Source organism: Condylura cristata, unplaced genomic scaffold, assembly GCF_000260355.1.
Source record: "Condylura cristata isolate star-nosed mole 26May11 unplaced genomic scaffold, ConCri1.0 scaffold00009, whole genome shotgun sequence".
In the NCBI taxonomy this organism is placed as follows: Eukaryota; Metazoa; Chordata; class Mammalia; order Eulipotyphla; family Talpidae; genus Condylura; species Condylura cristata.
The window spans coordinates 27,215,824-27,232,867 of record NW_004567110.1 but is presented as its reverse complement, the minus strand read 5'-3'; the positions used below and the strand labels follow the sequence as shown (position 1 = coordinate 27,232,867).

General features: G+C 34.6%; 1 protein-coding gene across 3 annotated transcripts in view; it reads left to right on the top strand.

The window, feature by feature from the left end:
* The window catches only part of VPS13B (vacuolar protein sorting 13 homolog B (yeast)), a 561,763-nt gene that overhangs the window by 118,469 nt on the left and 426,250 nt on the right, over nt 1-17,044 (top strand). For all 3 annotated transcript variants that reach the window (XM_004679695.2, XM_004679696.2, XM_012722965.1), the window contains exons 18-19: nt 13,348-13,482; nt 14,279-14,452. In XM_004679695.2, the coding sequence (XP_004679752.1) occupies nt 13,348-13,482; nt 14,279-14,452 (309 nt within the window). The remainder of the gene's footprint in view (nt 1-13,347; nt 13,483-14,278; nt 14,453-17,044) is intronic.

Here is a 17,044-nt window from a genome sequence, read left to right as displayed (position 1 = left end):
CAAAATTATGCCATACAAAAAAGTTTTTTTTACTCTTATGTCTATACCTATTTTCCCTCTTTTCTTGTCTTATTATATTGACTAGAACTTCTAGCATTATGTTGAATAATAGTGAGAGTTAGCATCTTTGACTTTGTCCCAGTTTTAATGAAATATTCATTTATTTTTATTGAGGTAACATTGGTTTACCACATTGTATATGATTTTGAGCTGTAGGATCAAACCCTTCAGGTATGTTACCATATCACCCTACCATCAAAGCAATCAAAGTCTTCTGCCTTTATTCATTATGCTCGTTCCCTGTTTTGTTCTCCTAATCTCCCTGATATTTTGGTAGCCTCAGTTCTACAGTTAGATTTCTAGGGTTTGTTCTTGTTTGGTTTGGTTTTATGTCATCCTTTGTTTTGTCTCCTTTAAAAGAAAAAAGATTTACTTATGCATACAAGAACTAGGGTACAGGTCAGAGGTGCAGGGATGGTGAGAAGATTCACCAGAGACAGAGTGGGGAGCAGAACAGGCAAATCAGTGAAGTACACTGCTGAGGGTAGCAATGGGCCAGAGAGAAGAACTCTGCTGTGCCATGTGGTTCACCTCCCTGGCCATGAATTGAACTCACAGTGAAGTGACTGCGGCTAGCTTCACACTGCTGCGCTTTAACCCATTGCTCCACATATGTAAATGACACCACCTTCTATTTGTCTTTCAACTTCTGACTTAACTTCGCTTAATATAATCTGTATTTGTACATCCCCTAATACTGTGTTTCTAGTCTTTTTGATTTGGAATGTTCTTATGGATGTGAGGTGATACCTCATTTTGGCTTTGATTTTAACTTCCCTAATGATAAATGATAATGAGTATTTCTTGATATGCCTGTTGGCTACCTCTGTGTCTTCTCTGGAGAAATGCCTGTTAGGCCTTCTGTATATAAATTTTGATTATTTTGTTTAGTTCTTTGTTGATCTTGATTGATAGTCCCTTGTCAGATGCATGGTATACAAATACTTTCTCCTATTCAGTGGATTGTCTTTCTGTTTTGGCTATAGTTCCTTTTATGATGCATACTCTTGTTTATATTCAACTTAGTTTCTTTCAATTTTGGAGATGAATGCACAAAACAATCAATGAAGCCTATGTTGAGTGTTTTGTCTGTTTTTATCTATATATTCTATGGTTTCAGGTCTTACAGCCAAGTCTTTTATTCATTTTGAGTTAATTCTTGTTAATGGTATGAGATAATGGTAGTTTTATTCTTTTTCATGTGGCTGTACAGTTTCCCAACACCATTTGTCAAATACATTTTCCTTTCTCTAGTGTGTACTCTTTCTTGACTCCTTTGTTGTGTAGATTAACGTCCATTTAGATATAGGTTTATTTGTGAGCTTTAAATCCTTTTCCATTTGTTTTTTTTCTGTTTTTGTTCTAGTTTTGATTTGTTATAGTTTTATAGCATGTTTTAAAGATGGGAAGTATGATACCATACTCCTTCCTCTTTTTTGACAACACTGTCCTGCCACTTTGGGATCTTTTATGGCTCTGTATAAATTTCAATAATGTTCTGTTTTTTTAAAAAAATTATTTAGTTCAGAGGTATGGAGTGTGAGGATTTACGAGAGACAGAGTGAACATAACAGGAATATTTAATTCTTTTTTATTTGATTTAAATGGGATTGTTTTCTTCATGTCTTCCTTCTAGTTCATTTTTGACATAGAAGAACAGAACTGATTTTTCTAGTATTATTTTTTTTTTTAAAGATTTATTTATTTGTACATACAGAACTGGGGTACAGGCCAGAGGCTCAGGGGCGGTGAGAGGCTTCACCAGAGACAGAGTGGGGAGCAGAACAGGCAGATCGACAAAGTACACTGCTGAGGGGAGCAGCGGGCGGGTCAGGAGAGGTCTGCCGCGCCATGTGGTCACCTCCTGGGCAGGCGGGAATTGAACTCATGCGAAAGTGGCTTTAGCTTCTCAGTGCAGTGCTTTAACCCGCTGCGCCATCAGGGAGGGCCTCTAGTGTTATTTTTTAACCTGCCAGATTATTGCTTCAATTAGTTTTTGAGTGGCATCTTAAGGTTTTTGGATGTTAATTTGTTCTCTGCAAATAGTGAGCATTTTGATTCTTCTGTCCCAATCTGCATTCATTTTATATCTTTCTCTTGCCTAGTTGTTCCAGATGGGACTTCTAATACTACTTTGAATAGTCGTGGTAAAAGTGGACATCCTTTTCTTGTATCAGATCCTTTACAGTAATTTCTTTGGGAAACGTTCTGAAAGCTAAATTTGAGAGGTATACGAGCTTGGAAGAAAATCATATTGTATAAATTGATTATGCAAATCGCTCCATGGAATGTAAAACACAACTGCTATTGAAACATGGTAATAGCTTTTACTGTACCTCAACAATGTTAGTAACGCAGATTATATATACAGCGATACTTTCACCTCACTTAAGTTCTCTTCCTTAACTACAGTAAAATTTAACTTTGGTCATATGTTATTTTTCCTCTTCTTATATAAATTTACTTTGTACCTTACCTTTCTTTGATTTCATGGATTTACTTAGTCAAGAAATAACCCAGTGTTCTATTAAGTTATATTATGCCTTTATTGTCAAACATGTTTTGAAGGCATATTAAAATGTTTGACATTTCCTGTGAATATTTATAATGTAAAAATAGAAATATGGTAAATTGTCAAAGAGGGTCACATTTGATTTGTATTCCTTATAATTTTTCCTAATAGATTTTGTATTTATAAGTAGTCAGTGGTCCTGTTAAGTATTATCTATACAAAAACAAGATTTAGATGTATCTGGCCTTTTGAATAAATGGGCTTGCTGGCTGTGATATCCTGACTGTGATATTGCATCTAGGTAGATACAGTTTTTCATGCATATGAATCATTATTTTCCCATTTCCTGATTTGTCTAATTACTTTATCATAGCTTAAATGTTTTCCTAAGACTCCTAGGCTAGTTCAGTCCCTCCCTCCCTTCCTTTTTATAGCACTGGTACTTCTGTTTTTGGCATTTCACAGTATTAAATAAGAATTGTTTTTCTTGTTACTGGTTTAATGGTCAATACAGATTTCTCACTAGGTCGTAGATTTCAAGATAGCAGAGCATGATGTATTGTTTACCCATGTAGCCTCAGCTTGGGTTTTGTATATAATAGCAGGTAGTAAAAATTTAATCAGTAAGTAAATGAATGAAAGACATTAGAGTCAAAGTTAGTGTGTATCACATGAAGGATCATAAAGAGATTTTTGTATTAGGCCCAGACAAAACCTTGTAACCTAAGTTTGGATGGTGATTGCCCTCCACAGTGAGAAATATGTAGTGTAGGTCTTTGATTTTGTCATGGATTAGAGCTCTGTAAGTGAGTGAAGTAGCAAGATTGAATTTTGCATGCAGTTCTTAGAGTAGAACCATAGGTAAAATTGAGAGTTACTTAATGACAATATGAATTAAACTAAGAGAAGAATGATCCTGTCTAAGTGACAAGGTGACTAAATGTTGTATTAATTAATTTTGGTATATATTTTACTAACTCTAAAAACACATGTGTATGCGCATATGAATGTACATGCATGCTCATACTCACTGACACATGCTCCCTGCATTTGGAATATAGTTTTGTGACCTCTTTTACATTCCCAGTGAGACATTTAGTATTTTTGTTAATATTGAAACCTTTTTCTTTTCCAAAATTTTGCCAGTTTTCCTCTTGTGTTTATACGCTAAGGCGTTTTTTAAAAAAGATTCTAAGCTTCCAATGTATTAATTTTAAATAGTTTGTTTTATCTTTAATGCCTTCAGTTATTGTTTCTTCTAAATTTAGTGTCAGAAAGTGATGACTTCCTTTCCCCTCCTCATTCACTTTGACTATCAGAATGTGGAGTTTAATATAATATGATTTTTGTATAGTAGTTTCTGTTTGGATTTTTTTCACCAGTGGTTCTTATTGAGAACTTAGTTTTGTATACTCACTTGCCATATGTGTGATGAAATTACCAGTCCAAGAAGCAGCCAATTTGGTTATTTTTTTTTTTAAGTTTTAATTATTTATATATGTCTTACATCATAGTTAATTTTTTTTTTTAACATCATTTGCTTTCTATTCTCAGGTGTGGTCCCCAAAGAATTTCTACTATCAATTCATCCTTACACTATCACCATAGTCCCTTGTGCTCTTTCTGTCCTTGTTTTGATCCTTTCCCTCCCCATCCCCTGCAGGATGTCTCTGATTTATAGCTGTTTGTTTATGTTATTTCACTGAGCATAATCCCTTCTAGCTCCATCCATACTGGTGCAACTGGCATGAGTTTATCTTTTTTGATTGCTGAATAGTACTCCAATGTTTATATATATATCATATCTTCTTGACCCAGTCGTCTATTTTGGGGCATTTGGGTTGGTTCCAAGTCTTAAATATTTCAAATAGTGCTGCCATAAACAGAGTGGTGCAGGTATCCTTTTGAACTAATGTTTTTGAGTCCTTTGGGTAGATCCCTAGGCGTGGAATTGCTGGGTCATATGCTATCTCCATATCTGGTAGTCTGAGGAATCTCCATATAGCTTTCCATAGTGATTGTACCAGTTTGCATTTCCACCAGCAATGTAGATGACTTCATTTTTTATCACATCCTTTCCGACATTTGTGTTGCTAGTTTTTTTTTTTAAAGATTTGTTTATTTATGTATATAGAACTGGGGTACAGGCCAGAGGTTCAGAGGTGATGAGAGGATTCACCAGAGATAGAGTGGGGAACAGCACAGGCAGATCGACAAAGTACACTGCTGAGAGGAGCAGTGGGCAGGTCAGGAGAAGTCTGCCACACCATGTAGATCACCTCCAGTGCATGAAGTGGCTTTAGCTTCTTAGTGCTGTGCTTTAACCTGCTGTGCCACCAGGGAGGGCCTTCTGTTGCTAGTTTTGTTAATATGTGCCGTTTTACTGGTGTAAGGTCATATCTCATTGTGGTTTTAATTTGCATTTCTCTGATTATGAGAGATGTTGAACATTTTTCATATGCCTGTTGGCCATTTGTATTTCCTCTTTGGAGAAATGTCTTTTACTTTCTTCTGCCCCTTTTCCTGACTGGATTGTTTATTTGTTTTTTGTTGAGTCTTGTGAGTTCTTTGTATATTTTTGAGATCAGTACCTTTTCGGTATATGGAATACAAAAATTTTCTCCCTATCAGTAGAATGTCTCTTTGTTTTTGGTTATTAACTTTTTTACTGTACAGAACCTTTTTATTTTGATAGACTCCCAGATGTTTATTTTTTCCTTCACTTTCTTTGCTTTGGGGGATGAGTCTTTAAAGATATTACTAAGGTGTATGTCTTGTAGTGTTTTGCCTATATTTTCTTCTATATATCTTATGGCCTTAGGTCTTATCTTCAGTTCTTTTATCTACTTTGAGTTGATTTTTTGTGCCTGGTGTGAAGTGGTGGTCTAGATTAATTCTTTTGTTTATGATGGTCCAGTTTTCCCAGCATCATTTATTGAACAAACTGTCCTTGTTCCAATGCATATTCTTTTCTCCTTTGTTAAAGACTAAATGTACATAGATGAGTGGCTTTATTTCTGGGCTTTCTATTGAGTTCCATTGATCTTTGTATTTGTTTCTTTCCCAGTAAGATGCTGTTTTAATTATTATGGCTTTGTAACATAATTTGAAGCCTGGGAGTGTGGTAGCACCATCCTCTTTTATTTTAGTCAGGAGAGCTTTGACTATTTGAGGTTTTTTGTGACTCCATATGAGTTTTATCAACATCTATTTTATTACTTTGAAGATGTCATTGAGATTTTTATGGGAATAGCATTGAATCTGTAAGTTGCTTTTGGTAGGATGGCCATTTTAATAATGTTAATTCCTCCAATCCATGAGGAGGGAATGTCTTTCCATTTTTTATATCTTCTTCCATTTCTTTAAACAATGTTTTATAATTTTCTTTGTACAGGTCTTTCACCTCTTTTGTTAGGTTTATTCTCAAGTATTGGAATTATTTTTGTTTCCATTATAAGAGGGATGTTTTTCTTGATTTTCTTTTTCAGATTGATTGTACATAGGTACTGATTTTTGCATGTTGAGTTTATATCTTGCTACTTTACTAAACAGGTTGTTTCAATTTTTTGTGTGTGTGGAGTTTCTAGGGTTTTCTATGTAAGATATCATATCATAAGCAAATAGTGATAGCTTTACTTCTTTCCCTATTTGTATTCCTTGTATGTCTTTCTCTTGTCTAATTGCTCTGGGTAGGGCGTCCAGTATTACATTAAAAAGAGCCACTTTTTTTTTCTTATCTTATTATCTTTTTCATTTTCTATATGGAACTGATATTAATGATTAAAGCTATTAATAATTGGGGCTTATAAATTATTTCACCAAGAAGAAGAGCTCTGATACCGTATCTCTATTTATTTGTGTCATATAGCAATAATTAAGTTTCATTCCTCATCTGGCATTGTAGCTCTAGAGGCTAGGGAGAGATAAAAAAAGATGTCAAAAGTTATCCTTGCAATATCAGTTTGTAAATAAATTGTAGTTAGTCTTTTAGATGCTTTTCTCATCTTTTGCTACTTACTGACTTTACCTGGTCTGTGTTTTTTCTACCACATATATAAAGTCATAAATTCTCTTTGTCAATCAAAACTTACTGAACATCGGACATTATGTTCATATGGAATATGACACTATTGTTATCATTAAAGATCATTTTTTCCTTTGTACCTGTTACTATAAATATTTAATCTTCCCTTGTGACTAATCGTTGGCTGTTACAACTTAAACTTATCAAACTCAATTTATTTTTAGATGAAGAAACTGAACTCATGATTTTAAATCCAAGGTCACATAGCTCTTTGATGGCACAAATTATACTATAAAAAAGTTTAGTGATGAGTGCATTTTTCAGTAAACTCCTTTAGTACTCCTTAGAGCATGTAAAAATGAACTTTGCATTCCAAACTTGTGTTGTTCGTAGTTATAGTAACACTAACATTTGTTGAACACTTATCTGTCAAATGATCCTTTAACAATTTTCTATCAATCACTTTACTGTTGATTAAACTCTGTGAGGAATGTAGTGATTTATACCCACTTTATATATTAGAAAACTGAATCAGAGTAAAGTACATTTTTTGGGTTCATAGTGTGCTTAATATCTGTGTATATACTAAAAAAATATACACTGCTGCCATCATTAGAGAAATCATCAGGAGATAATTTATTTATAAAACCCATAAAATTACATTTACTTAGATGAACATACAGCCTAGCATAACTTATGTGTCCGGCAGCATGGCACTGAAAAACTTTCCTATACAGACATTATGTTGGATTATACAACACATGTAATTCTATGTGAACTTTAGGAAAGCAAAAAAGAGTTCAAAAACAAGCTTGTAAGTGAAAATGAGAATCGGTTATAGGCCTTGATTGCTTTGACCGTCTTTATAGGCTCTGGTAACCTTGTTGAAGTGGACTTTTATTTTTAATCATCAAGTGGGTGTGGAGATAAATAGTGTGAAATTGGGAAGTGATCCATTTTCCTATGCTCATAAATTCAGAAGACTATTGGAAAGGATATTTATATCTCACTTTTGTTTTGGTCTTTATTTTGCAGTAGGGGGATCCTTTACCTGAGAATTTGTAAGAACAGTCTTGTCATAACTCAGATTTTTTTAAAAGATTTATTTATTTATGCACACGGAACTGGGGTACAGGCCAGAGGTGCAAGGGCGGTGAGAAGATTCACCAGAGATAGAGTGGGGAGCAGAACAGGCAGATCGACGAAGTACACTGCTGAGGGGAGCAGCGGGCGGGTCAGGAGAGGTCTGCCACGCCATGTGGTCACCTCCGGGGCAGGCGGGCATCGAACTCATGCGGAAGTGGCTTTAGCTTCTCAGTGCAGTACTTTAACCCGCTGCGCCACCAGGGAGGGCCCAACACTAGCATTTTTTAAAAGAAAAAAATTTCTGTGAAACTTTAATTCAGAATCTAAAATTACCAATAACTTAGAAAATAATCCACTAAAAACAAGAGTTAGCAGAGACTTAGTGACAATTTACAATTTCAAATATTATAATTATCAGAAATAATATAAAATGAGTTAAAAAAAGTTAAAGATAGAGTTACAGTATGGGACAGGGACTACTAATGGCGGAGATTAAGTAATTTGAAGAATAAAAAATCGTTGGAGTTCTGAAGTCATGGAATAGACTAGCTAGAAGTTGAAACATAAGCCAAAGATAATATTAGTGAATTTGAATGTAAACGTAAAGAAATTATCTGGAATACATCACTGAAAATAGAGATTAAAATGTGAAATGCATATTGTTGATATAGACACTAGAACAAGATAATCTCTTAATGTCTAGTAAGACTGTCAGAGGGAGAAACTAGGAGAGAGGCTATATTGAAAGACTTTTTAAAAAGTCCCCCTTCCCAAAGTGATGCAAGATGTCTTTAATCTAAGAACCATAAATCCAAATCTCTAAATAGATGTTTTCTGATAAAATCACAATACCCTAAAGACATACCTTTAAAAGTAACCAAAGGTAAAAGGAATTAATGACAGTTGACAACATACATAACTGTTAGTGTTTCAGTTTTTTATTTTTGGAAATAAAGGTATCAAAAATAAAGAAAATTAGTGGGCCCTCCCCAGTGGTGCAATGTGTAAAAGTGTAGCACTGCAAGCTAGCCACAGCCCCCCCCCTTTTTTTTTTAAAGATTTATTTATTTGTACATACAGAACTGGGGCACAGGCCAGACATGCAGGGGCGGTGAGAGGATTCACCAGAGACGGAGTGGGGAGCAGAACAGGTAGATCAATGAAGTACATTGCTGAGGGGAGCAGCGGACGGGCCAGGAGATGTATGCCACGCCATGTGGTCTCCTCCTGGGCAGGCGGAAATTGAACTCGTGCGGAAGTGGCTTTTTAGCTTCTCAGTGCAGTGCTTTAACCCGCTGCGCCACCAGGGAGGACCCCACATCCCTTTTAGTGTGAGTTCTATCCTGGCCAGGGAGTTGACCCACAAGGCACTACAGAACTCTCCTGTCTTGCCTGCTGCTCCCCTCAGCAGTACACTTCATCAATCAACCTGTTGTCTCTGGTGAATCCTCTCATTGCCCTGCACCTCTGGCCTGTACCCCAGTTCTGTATGTATAAATTAAAAAAATCTTTAAAAAAAAAAGAAAATTACTTACTATTGAACATTTATTGTATGTAAGACACTGCCAAGGAAGCTGGAATTTTCACTTTTTAGAAATATCTATGCCATGCAGTGAACTTCCTTTTTTATCCAAAAGGATTTATTGACTCTTCTTGTCAGACTTTATACAGATAATCTTCCGTATTTTAACTAGGCTCTACCCACTTCCAAACGTAAATATATAGTAATCATTACTCTAAACCTAGGTCCTTTATATAGCTATGAGATTATTGTCAGAAGAGTTTTCAGCCAACTTCTGACAGTAGTCTTACATGTAAAATGAACTGGATGTTAAAAAATACCACTTGTCGACCCTCCCTGGTGGCGCAGCGGGTTAAAGCACAGCACTGAGAAGCTAAAGCCGCTTCCGCATGAGTTCGATCCCCGCCTGCCCCGGAGGTGACCACATGGCGCGGCAGACCTCTCCTGACCCGCCCGCTGCTCCCCTCAGCAGTGTACTTTGTCGATCTGCCTGTTCTGTTCCCCACTCTGTCTCTGGTGAACCCTCTCGCCTCCCCTGAGCCTCTGGCCTATACCCCAGTTCTGTATGTACAAATAAATAAATCTTTAAAAAAAAAAAAATACCACTTGTCATTCAATGTAGACCTCTGAAGTTTGTAAAGTTAAAAGCACCAGTGAATAAAATAATTTAAAAATAAAGCCATTTTAGGTGATCTTATCTAAAACACTACATAGTTTTAGAACAATTTCCATCAGAGATTCTGTGGCATTCTTCAAAGAAATAGAATAAACATTATTGAAATTTATATGGAACCACAGAAAACCCTGAATAACCAAGCAATATTTACAAACAGAGCAGAGATTTATAGTCCTAGATTTCAAACTGTAGTTATCAAAACATGGTATTTAAATAAAAAGCTACATAGATGACTATTATAGAATAGCGAGCCCAAAAGTAAATCCATACATACATGGACAGTTAAACTACAACAAAAGAGTAAAGAGTACATGTATACTGGAGAAAGAAAAGTCTTTTTCAACAAATGGTATGGAGAAAGCTATGCAGTCTCATGGGCAAAAAATTAGATAACAGTTTCACACTGTACACAAAAATTAAATGAGTTAGAGACCCGTGTGTAAGAAATATTTACACATTAAGTGTTTGACAAAGTGTTAATATCTAAAATATGTAAAGAACTCATACAGCTCAATAACAAGAAAACAACCCAATCAAACAAATATATCACCAGCAGTCACATGAAAAAATTGCTCATCTTCACTTTCCAGGTAAATCCAAATTAAAACCACATGCTACCTCTTCACATCCATGAGAATGGCCCATAGCAGAAACCCAGAAACAGTAAGTGTGGGCAAGGATGTCGATAAAAGAAACTATCTACACTGTTGTTAAGATTGTAGAACATTCTAGCGCTTATGGAAAATGGAATGGGTATTACTCAAAATGTTAAATAGATTGCCAGAGGATCAGTTTCAGCCCTTGCTATGTATCTAAAAATAAAAAAAAAAAAACACTAATTCAAAGACTTATGCATGTCCATGTTCATTGTAGCCCTGTATCCAATAGTCAAGTTATGGAAGTGGTATAAGTACCCACTGGCAAATGTGTGGATAAAGACAATGTGATGTATATGTACAGTGGAATTTTACTAACTTGTAAAATACGGAATTTTATCATTTGTGACAACATGGATGGAATTGGAGAGGGTTGTGCTAAACAAAAGAAGTCAGAAGAAGAATGACAAATAATGGATGATTTCATTCATGCACATTATTAAGAAAACAAACAAAACCAGAACAAACCCTAAAAGTATGACTGTAGAAATAAGACTACCAGAGGGAGGAGATGGGAAGTATGAAGCAGAGGTGGGGTTGGCCCATTGGACTATGGTGGAAACTATGGGTGCTTTGGTAGTAGGTGTAGTATAGTAACATACATTTAAAGAGGCATGAACCTATATCCCTGAATTATATACATGTTGTAAACTAACTTGGATTTTAAGAAGTTGCAAGAAAAAATGAAATTTAAGAATTCTCAGTATGTTTAATAAAAAAAAGCCACTTGTCCTTCTAGAACCTAGTTAGCTTACAGATAATAATTCATGCTTTTTTGGTATTGACACCATCAACAACCCTTGAGAAAATCTCTCCAGTTCTTTCTACTGACCACTGTCTAGGTTCCTTACATTTTCCAAAATGTTGGCACAGAATGAGAATCTGACTGTGGGCCTTGAAGTTTATACAAGGGTTTTACTCTGTTCTGTATCTCATTATTTAACTTGATTGGTGCAGGATAGCTTATGCACTGATTATAACTCTGCAGTTACCTTAGATTTTAAATATGTGGGGCAGCGCAGCTTCCTTTATTATAAGAAGAAATGTGATCTGATCTAGGTATCACCATTTTCTGATCAGAACCCTTACTGCTCTAAGTCTTTGTTTTCCCTATGTATAAAATGAAATTGCAATAGCTGCATCATTTGTTTTTTTAATATAGTATATGATGAAGAAATAAAATCACAAACTAAGATTAATGCATGATGCTAATTTAGGTGCTATAACTAATACTATTGCTATAAATAGTACTGTTGCTACTACTGTTACTACTGTGAGAAGTATGATTGACATAATTTTCTGAGCATGCTGCTTAAATGTTTATTCTTGAATTTTAAAAGTGTGCTAAAATAATAAAAAAAATGTAAGTACACAACAGTTTAGGCTCTTGCTCTATTATCCTGAGGATACTCGTTTTTCATATAGAATTTCAAATGGAGAAAACACATAGTGAATATTGGAAAGTAACAACTGATCAATATGCACTTACATAATGATGAGTAGAAAATTAATATATTAGCAGGTCCTTCTGAAGTAAGGATTACTATGTGAAACGATATTTCTCTAATGTTCTTTAGTCATGTGCCTATTATGTAGTATTTTAGTTATACTGCTGATTCCTTGGCTGCCTCTTAGAAAATGAAGAGGACAGTGGGGCCTCTGAAACACAGTGAAGTTTAAAATCATTGATTCAGAATAAACTTTTTTATATTATAGGCAGTTTATGGTTTTCTTAATTATATACATATAGTTCCTCCTAAAGGCATTTCGAATATGAAGGATAATATAAAAATGTGTATTTGATTAAGAAGTAAAATTGTGGAAAGGAGGAAAATTATGTTGGTTGATCATGAGAATAGGCAAAATGAGTGGTCAGACTATTTTGTCTGGGCATCCATTTGTGTTAAATGTACTTGCTTGTCATGACACACTGTAGGAATGAGTAAAAAATCTCCCAGTTCATTATGTTGCAACTTATAAAATGAGGATAATATTAGTAAATAGGCATGTTGTGAGTATTGAATGAGATAAAGTGTGTAGCACATTGTAAGTTCTCAAAAGATACTAGTTGATAATATTTTAGCAGTTCATAATATTGTCAGTATAACAACATTAAGCTTTCTCTCTCTGTTTCTCACCTTAAGAGACAAAACACGTTTGTCCCTTCTGAATTAAGTATTCCCTACTATTTATTTCACACTAATTACTTTCTTCTGTGCTTTAATGAGCTTCATTCAGCAAGTAGCATGTAGTAGAGATGTTAGTATCTTCTTTTTGTTAGTTGATACCTAATCTCATTGATTTGTTTATCATGCATTATCTTTTGTGCTTTAGCTTAGGAGCTTTTTCAGAGCTATCTTATTTCTGTCAACTTACTACCTGACCAAGATGTTTTCAGGAGCCTGTCTTATTCAGGAAATTTCCTATTTAGTTTAAATGTCTTTACCTAAGTGAGATTCAATTTATGTTAAATATGTTTCAGAAATAAAGATCTTATCCTAAATGCTAAATCTAAATATGATTTTTTAAGGTATTTTGTTTTTTAAATAAATATTTTTTTAAATTTTTGTTTTTATTTCTTGAGCTTGAGTAATCAAGAGCTGACTGTTTTAGTTATGAGAGTTCAGCCCATTTATTTTAAAATTGCGTCCTTTCACCTCCTAAACACTAAACTATGAAACCTAACACAAATACTGTAAGAACATCTGAGGTAGATAATTAAAGTATAATTAAGTTTAAATGCCTTGGTGAAGGAATATAAAAATTATTTAAATTCAATCGGCTAGTACATTTGCAGTTTTCTTTTATTAGGTGTGAAATCTAAGAATCCCCTGCCAACTCTTGAGGGCTCAATCCAGAATGTTGAATTGAAGTACTGCAGCACATCATTGGTCAAATGTGCCTCTGGGACCATGGGATCAATAAAAATTTGTGCCAAAGCCCCAGGTATGTGCAGCTGGACCGTGTAAAACTTTATTGCCTGTATAGGAGAATTGGCCTTGCATTTTACAAGGAGCGTTACTGAAACAAGAATTTACTCATTGTTCCTATGAATCAGAGGTTCTAAATTTTTTATTTTTACTTAAATTTTTTTTTAATTGTGCCAGGATGGTACCTTTTGAATCTAAGATACTAATTTTTATTTCAGGAAAAAAAAAAAACAACTTTAATAGCTTTATAAATGGTTATGAGAAAGAAAATTTAAAGGGATGCTTTATTTATAACTTATTGGGGAAATAGGAGATAGTTACATATGACACTTAAAAGTGTTCTTATTATAATAAAAATGAAACTGAAAATCTAGTATCTTTTTTAATTAAACTGATAATTCACCTCCCTACCAGTATTTTATTTCATCATTTTTTTCCTCAAATTTTTTGTAATTTGATTTTTTCAGCACAAAATTAATTTCAAAATGTGTTTAAAGAGATGCAGATTTTGCAGAATATTTAGAATACAGTGTATTTGGATTATTCCTTTTACATACTTTTCTAAACATGTGCTACATGTATTAGCTGAATATTCAAACTTAGTTAAGTGTTGAAAGTTATTTTAGTTTTATCATACATAATTTTATTTATGACTATTGTAAGTCATATTTTTTAATGTACAACTAATTGTACAGCTAAAATGACCAGTACAATCAAATTGTTATATTAGTATGCTTTAAAACTAAACAACCTCCAGCTGACAGAATATTTTTCATAAGTTTTTTTTTTTTAATTTTAATATTTCTATTCAGGTGACAGTGGAAAAGAGAAGTTAATTCCATTGTTTCAAGGTCCTTCTGATACTAAAGACCTTCATAGCAGCAAGTGGCTCAATGAGAGTAGAAAGCCAGAATCTCTCTTAGCTCCAGACTTGATAGCCTTCACAGTCCAAGTTCCACAACATATGGATTACTGCTACAATTCTGGTAAGTACAAACCTATCATTTACTTTGCAATTTGCTTTTCTAATATGGTGTTTAATTTGGATTTCTTTGAGGCAACAATTTGTGTCGTTTTGGGTACTCATTGCAGTTGTGTTCTTTGAAAATTCCAATGAAGCATTTGTGTTTCATTTTTAATAAGTGACAAGTTTTACAAAAATAATTTGAGTAATAATTAAGTTGTATGATAACACTCAATAATACATTATATAATTACAGTTGTTTGGGGTTGGTTTTTTTTTTCATATCATTAAAATGTTACTTAGAACTCAGACTATCCCATTAGAATTTTGACACCTAAGAAGAGAGTAAATTTTTTGGAATCTGCCACAATGTTCTTTATTTTTAAAACTTAATTAGCTAGTAATATTGAGGTTACATTGGTTTCACAATGCTGCATTTATTTTAGGAGTATAGGTTCATACCTCTTCAAGTGTGTACTACCACACCATGCCCATCTTCCACCACAGTACTTGTGTCCACTCACCCTTACTCTCAAAATCCTTCTTCCACCTCGCTTCACTTAAGTTGTCACTGAGGTCCCAAAGATTTGTTTTGGCTTGTTGTATTTTTGTGTTCCATATCTTAGTGAAATCATCTGGTATTTATCTTCCTCCTTCTGATTTATTTCATTTAACATAGCCCCTTCCAATTCCATTCATATTAATATACATGACAGGATTTATTTCCTCTTTCTTTACAGTTGAGTCCATTGTACCACAACATTTTTTTTTTTAAAGATTTAGTAATTATTCATACAGAACTGGGGTACAGGCCAGAGATGCAGAGAGTGAGAGGATTCACCAGAGACAGAGTAGGGAGCAGAACAGGCAGATCGACGAAGTCCACTGCTGAGGGAGCAGCGGGCGGGTCAGGAGAGGTCTGCCGCGCCATGTGATCTCGGGGTCAGGGGGGAATCGAACTCATGCGGAAGTGGCTTAAGCTTCTGAGTGCTGTGCTTTAACCCGCTGCGCCACCAGGGAGGGCCCTGTACCACATACTTTTAAATTGGACAGGGACGGTTCAGTTTTTGTTTATTGTTTTTGCCATATGCCCTGTTAAATTGAATTAATAAAGTTTTTTAAAAAATATTCTAATCTTCTGATAATAAAATTTCTTATTCCTTGTAATTTAAATATATTTGTAGGGTCACAAAAATATGTTGTATTGTCAATTCTCTCTCTTTTTTTAAAGATTTATTTATTTCTGCATACAGAATGGGTATAGGCCAGAGGTGCAGGGGCGGTGAGAGGCTTCATCAGAATTAGAGGGGGGGGCAGAACAGGCAGATTGACTGAAACACACTGCTTAGGGGAGCAGTGGGTGGGTCAGTAGAGGCCTGCTGTGCCATGTGGGTCAGCTCCCTGGCCGGGGATCGAGCTCGTGCAGCAGTGACTACCAGTAGCTTCATAGTGTTGTGCTTTAACCTGTGGCTAGTCCTTTAGATGGACTAAAAGTAAACTGCTACAAGAAAATTATATCAATGGTATTTTTAGGATAAAGTTTTTTTTTTTTTTTTTGTGGAAAGTCACCTAATCTTCAGAATTAGCATTGTGTTTAATGATATGTTTATGGGGTTGTGTGTAAAATTTTAATGTGGTCATATATCTGTGCTTTGAAAATATTCCTTTGGGTATGTTTTTACCCTGAAACGTAGTATGGTTTTACTTGACCTATACTCACATACTTAATTTAGGGCATTTTGAAATTTAAATTTTCCATCCACCTTGGAACTGCCACCCACAGTTTCATACACAGTTTCATTTGTAACATGACATTTATGAAACGGTATTTATGATATGGTTATGAGAGAGTTTGTAAGAAATATTTTTGGAACAATTTAAAAATAATAACTGATTTTTCTTATGTTGCTGTGGGATTTAAGTTAGGTATTTGTGTCTGAATGAGTGATAGTGCAGACAAACTATAAATAAACTTCATTTCTTTAAATGAAGAAATAATTAACAGTCCTTTAGGGACTTTACTGAAATATCCTTCCACAAGTTTCCTTTTTCTTACACACATGCATAAAGAGGCACATAGGTTTAGGGTATCTGCTATTTAGGAATTTGAAATGATCACAAGTACAATGAACTTGGAATCAAAGCAATCTAGAGATCATCCCTGTCAAATTCTCAGCAGTGTTACAGGTAGGGGTCCTTTGTGTTTTCCCCTCTCTCTGTGCTTTGAGATCTCTTGGCTTTCTTTCAGTTTTTCAGATATGAAAAACTTTTTTTCGATTTCACTGTACTTTTCTTTCATAGCATTTAATGATAGTATGTAGTTAATAATTATGTGATTTGAATGCTGCCTGTCTTACTTGACAGTGAGTTCCTCGAGGGTAAAAGTATTCTCATATTATCATTTTATCGTCAGGGCCTAGTGTTTTGAAACACATGAAATGCTTGAAAAATCATTTGTTGAATGAAATGAATAAGTGAAATGTCCATGACAGCTGGTCAAGGTTGTGAATGTGTTTGACAGATAAGTAGTTATTCCTAATATGTTAGTTGACATTCCCTTTTTCTCCTGTGTTGCTTCTTCTACTTCTCCTTTTGCATTATCTACCTTTGAAGA